We start from the raw sequence: 5097 nt of genomic DNA, 5'->3' as shown, positions 1-5097 counted from the left end.
TCCCTTCCATTTTAGCATTGTTTTGATGAATTTAAAAGAAAGAAAAGAGAACAGTCAAAATACTGGTAAAAGTCTTTTAGCACATTTATGCATTGCTTGGGCTTTCTCCAGCAACTGTGCTGCTTTTTACTTTTTTTCCAAGGGGACTGGAAATATATCAGAGTAAATTATTAAGTAAAGATCATTCTGGGGAGGAAAGAAGTGAAACAGATACTTAAGAAAAATTTCAGGTAATATTCCACATTGACATATAATGAGAAAATATAAGTTTAAAAGTGTTGTGAAGTGGGAGTTACACAGATGTGTGAGGGAACAAAACATCTTCAAGGCTTGCTTAGAAGGAAAACTGTCTTCTGTGGATTACTTTTCCTAGAGACGTTCTTTTCTCTTTTCTAACAGATTTATTTGCGATTTCTTGACTATCAAATGGAGCATTCAAATGAATGCAAAAGAAACTTTGTTGCTGTATATGATGGAAGTAGTTCTATTGAAAACCTGAAGGCAAAGTTCTGCAGCACCGTAGCGAACGATGTCACGCTGCAGACTGGGACAGGCGTGGTACGAATGTGGGCAGACGAAGGCAGTAGACTAAGCAGATTCAGAATGCTCTTCACTTCATTTGTGGATCGTAAGTAGATTTTAAAGTGCCTGTTCTCCTGGTATCAAGGTACTTCAGGTATTTTAGGAAAAGCATCAGCTATATAATATGCAGCACTAAAAAGGTTGTTCGTTTCCTTCACATACTAGCAGGTAAATGAAATACTTGCTTTATTACAGTTAGAAGCATGGCTCCTGAAGAAAGGTCTTCCTCCATTCTTAAAAGGTTTATTTTTCATTCTAGTTCAGTAATAATACAGCCCTGGGCTGTGCCCTTCTCAAAAAGTTCTACAAATGAACACAGACTTACTTAAAAAAAAAAAAAAAGACAACAGTAAGACTGAAGGGTGATCTCCCACTAACCCCCATCTTCCAGTTCCCTGACAGACACACAACAGGGTCTTCTCAAGCCCACACTGGATGTTCAGAAGGCTAGAAAATACATCTGACCCTACAGAGTCTGGATCTTCTTCCTATCCACAGCCCTAACTTCAATTTTGGATCTGGAACTACATGCACACCAGCTACACCTAAGCCGCTGCCTCCTTCTCGGCCACATGTGGCCCTCTGTGGTCCCACACGTGTCCCCTGAGCAAAGCTCTGTTGTCCTGCACAACTGTGGATAAGCAGTTAAATTCAAATTTATTTAAGAAAGCTATATTAAAAGCAGAGCTGTAAATGAAACCTGGATTTCCATTTGGATTCCATAGCCTGGGTTAGAGATAGTCTTTATTCTCATTGTAAATTAAGATGTTTATTGAAAGCATGCTTTTTGTGAGATTTCTTCTGACTGGTTTCTCTCTGAACTTACTGGAATTTTGTTGCCTCACATATTTACAAAGGACAACATTGTCCACGTTGCAGAACCTGAAAATAAGTGGCATCTTCAGCACAAAAGTAGGCTAAGTTTAGAACTGCAGAGCAGATCTGAGATGCATGGGGAGAGCTGAATAAAACATATCTGCCACTTCAGAAAATCAGGCCTATGGTTGTGCTAAAGGTTTTCAAAAAGTTTTGCTTGAAGAATAAATAGTACAGATTTGCTGTCCAAGAAATAACATTTTTTGACAGTTCAAGTCTGTAGCCAGCCCTGAAAGGGATCCTGGCCACCACCTTGCAAAAAAGTTCAGGTTACAGGTAACAAGAAGATTTTATATTCCGTTTGATAAAATAGTAAAATTTAACACAGGAGAAAAGTTACTTTCCATAAAACAGTCTTTCTAAAGTAGCAGACATAAGAGAAATAGCTTATTGCTTACTTTGCTGACACGGTAGTAAGAAACAATTGCATGTTTCAAACTAGTCTATTTTTTAACCTACAATATGCATTTAATAAAGTTCAGATATTGGGAATTTCAGTAAATATCAGTTTTAAGCAAAACTTGCTGGCAAAATTTATATCTGCTTTTCCAGTAGCTTTTATTTCAGTATAATTTCTAATATTAGTGACTGTGCAAGTTATTCCAGCTTTCAATCTAGCAAATGCTGTGCATTTTGCTAGGGAAATTATTTATTTCTATTATAAATATTGGTGTGGATATTTTTTTTTTTGAGTTTGAGTTTTGGGGGATTTTGGAGGGGGGTTTTTTTGAGTGCAAGAGGTTGAAACAGTAACTACTCCTAAACTAAAGCTAGATAGCTTTTCAAATTTATGATTTTAAAGCAACTCAGAAGTCATTGACAGAAGAAAATCTGAAAAGGTATGTGGTTATTCTTATTTATCTTCTAACTTGAGATACTGTCTTTCTTGGATAGGGTAGTTGAAAAGTATGTGTCTGAAAAATGTTTCATGTATTTTTAAATAATCTAGTGATAAGGAATTTTTCTAACTGAAAAAAGTGAATCCATGCTTAGCTTATTTTCAGATCATTAAGCTATTTTTCTCTTCTACCTTACTAATGATTTGTAATTATATGAAGCCAACCATGAAAACAATATTTTTTTTATGAAAAGATTTAAATAAATGAACCAATAGTGCATGACAGTCACCTAAGACACACCTAGTGCTGCTTGCAGATTTGACTGAGTAATTCAGCTAACAGCAATGTTAAAAATCAATGTCTTTGATTTCTGGTTTGATTCAATACATGAATAATGATAGATATAAAGAACACAGTGAACATTGCACCAATCTTAGGCAGCTGTTATAAGTCCAGCTATGTCCTTGAAGTCCTGGACTGGAACAAATAAATCATTGTGACTTTTAGACTTTGTAGTCCTCAAATAACAAACAAAAAGGAAAATGAAGTCCATTTGTGCCATCTTTATAAATTTGTGAACAAAAGCCATCCCCAAAAATGTTAAAGAGACTACACTGGAATGTAATAGAGAAGCATCAGCAGAATGCATCATCTAAAAATACAGAAACATGAAAAAAATCCCCTGTTCAGGGAAATAAGGGAATTTGTCTTTCATTAGAATTCTTCCTCTGTGCCTCCAAAAGAACAACAACTCCACACAGATCCATATTGAAACACCAGCAGATACACGTGAATCCATGACAACCACTCTAGACATGAATTTCAGATCCTCCTTTATCTCACAGTCAGAAATATTTTAGTAGATATTGTAGCCTATTACATACATAGCCTTTTTAAACTATTCTGATGTTCCTATTTATCCTTTATAAAGTAAAGCTTGCCTTAACTTTATTTCTAAATTACAAAGGAAAAACTGCCCAATCTTTTCTCCCCACATGTGCTAATAAGGCCAAGAGCCTTTTATTTTGCAGCCTGCATCATGAACATTTCCATTGTAACTATCAGCCTTTTTCTGGTTATATACGTGCAATGGTTAGAAACGTTGAGTACATCTTCCTGTTTCTATGAATAACTTTAGGTTGTCTGGGATACCTGTTTTCATATCTAGATTGATCCTCTTGCACAAGTTTCAGCCTGTCATCATTTAGTCCTGCAGGGAGAAGATGTGAATCCCTTTGAAATTTAATTGCAGCTTAATTTCAGACGATGCTTGCATCATAATGTATCATGATTTCCTATGATGCTTACAGAATAATGTTTAAAACAGTTAACGATGAGAATTGCCTTAGCATCCACTCTTGATACGTTGTAGGAGATAGTTTGGCACACTGACAACACAACAACCAAGTTCCCTTATATTTTCTTTGCTAAACAGTAGTAGTTGGTGAAAGAGTTAAAGACAGTTAAGTCTGAATGTAGGACCCAACACAAGAAAGACATGGACCTGTTAGAACGAGTCCAGAGGAGGCCACCAGGATGATCCGAGGGCTGGAGCACCTCTCCTGTGAGGACAGGCTGAGAGAGTTGGGGCCGTTCAGCCTGGAAAAGAGAAGGCTCCGGGGAGATCTTATAGCGGCCTCCCAGTACCTGAAGGGCCTACGAGAAAGCTGGGGAGGGACTTTTTACAAAGGCAGGTACTGATAGAACAAGGGGTAATGGCTTTAAACTGAAAGAGGGTGGGTTTAGATTAGATATTAGGAAGAAGTTCTTCACTGTGAGGATGGTCAGACACTGGAACAGGTTGCCCAGAGAAGCTGTGGCTGCTCCTCCCTGGAAGTGTTCAAGGCCAGGCTGGATAAGGCTTTGAGCAACCTGGTCTAGTGGAAGGTGTCCCTGCTGATGGCAGGGGAGTTGGAACTGGATGAGCTTTAAGGTCCCTTCCAACCCAAATCATTCTAAATTCTCAACTCAGTTGAGCAAGGAAGATACACATGATGGTTACTATGACATTTTTAAATACCAAAATTACATAGATAAACTCTTCCAAAATACACTCTAAATATATTCTGTATTACCTCAAAGTACTACAGCACTTGCACTACAATTAAAGCATGAACTTCCTATATGGAACCTCTTGCCAGGTTGCCAGGGGTTAAGCAATAACAGGAAGCTAATACAAAAACTTAAAGGCAACAAGCATAGGTTACCAAAATTCAGTGGAGTAAGAAATGGGAAGACAATGTATAGTAGATTTAGGGAATGCAAATTCAAAATTAAAGGTTTGAATTTTCTTTTCTCTTAGGCAGAACTCCTCTTTTTGTCACTGAGACTCTGAAGCCTCACAGAAGGACTAAAGTGAAAAACATGCTGTATTCAGGACCAGTCATCCTCCTCTGCTGTACCCTTTGGGTTTCACATTATGTTTCAGAGACAAAAATCTTTCTATGAAACCAAATAGTAGAATGTCTAACAGACATCATTGCTGTTTAATATATAACTAACTCCACTGATAAACATTTCTATCATAAAAATACCACATTACTAGGACAAAAGGAAAATCAATTTCTTGTCCAGTGCCCTGAATTCATATGTATATTGTACAACACCCTGAAAAGAATTATTACTATTTTTAAAAATATATTTTTCTAATGTCAAGGAGGTGAAACAAACATTCATGGAAACATAAAATCTTTAGGGCAGCATTCTAGTTAATTTATTTCTTCGAACACCTAACTATATATAGACAGATAGATAAAAAGCTAAACTACTCTCTCTTAATCCCTGCATTAGCTCTAACAGG

The 5097-nt window shown here is 36.9% G+C and overlaps 1 protein-coding gene across 1 annotated transcript in view; it reads left to right on the top strand.

Annotated features, from left to right (window-relative positions):
• The window catches only part of NETO2 (neuropilin and tolloid like 2), a 29981-nt gene that overhangs the window by 20352 nt on the left and 4532 nt on the right, over nucleotides 1–5097 (top strand). The window contains exon 7 of the mRNA XM_029084953.1: nucleotides 400–628. Within this exon, the coding sequence (XP_028940786.1) occupies nucleotides 400–628 (229 nt within the window). The remainder of the gene's footprint in view (nucleotides 1–399; nucleotides 629–5097) is intronic.

This window comes from Antrostomus carolinensis, unplaced genomic scaffold (genome assembly GCF_000700745.2).
Source record: "Antrostomus carolinensis isolate BGI_N321 unplaced genomic scaffold, ASM70074v2 scaffold2255, whole genome shotgun sequence".
Taxonomy (NCBI): domain Eukaryota; kingdom Metazoa; phylum Chordata; class Aves; order Caprimulgiformes; family Caprimulgidae; genus Antrostomus; species Antrostomus carolinensis.
Note: the sequence above shows the minus strand (reverse complement) of the source record. Positions and strands in the feature narration are given on the sequence as shown.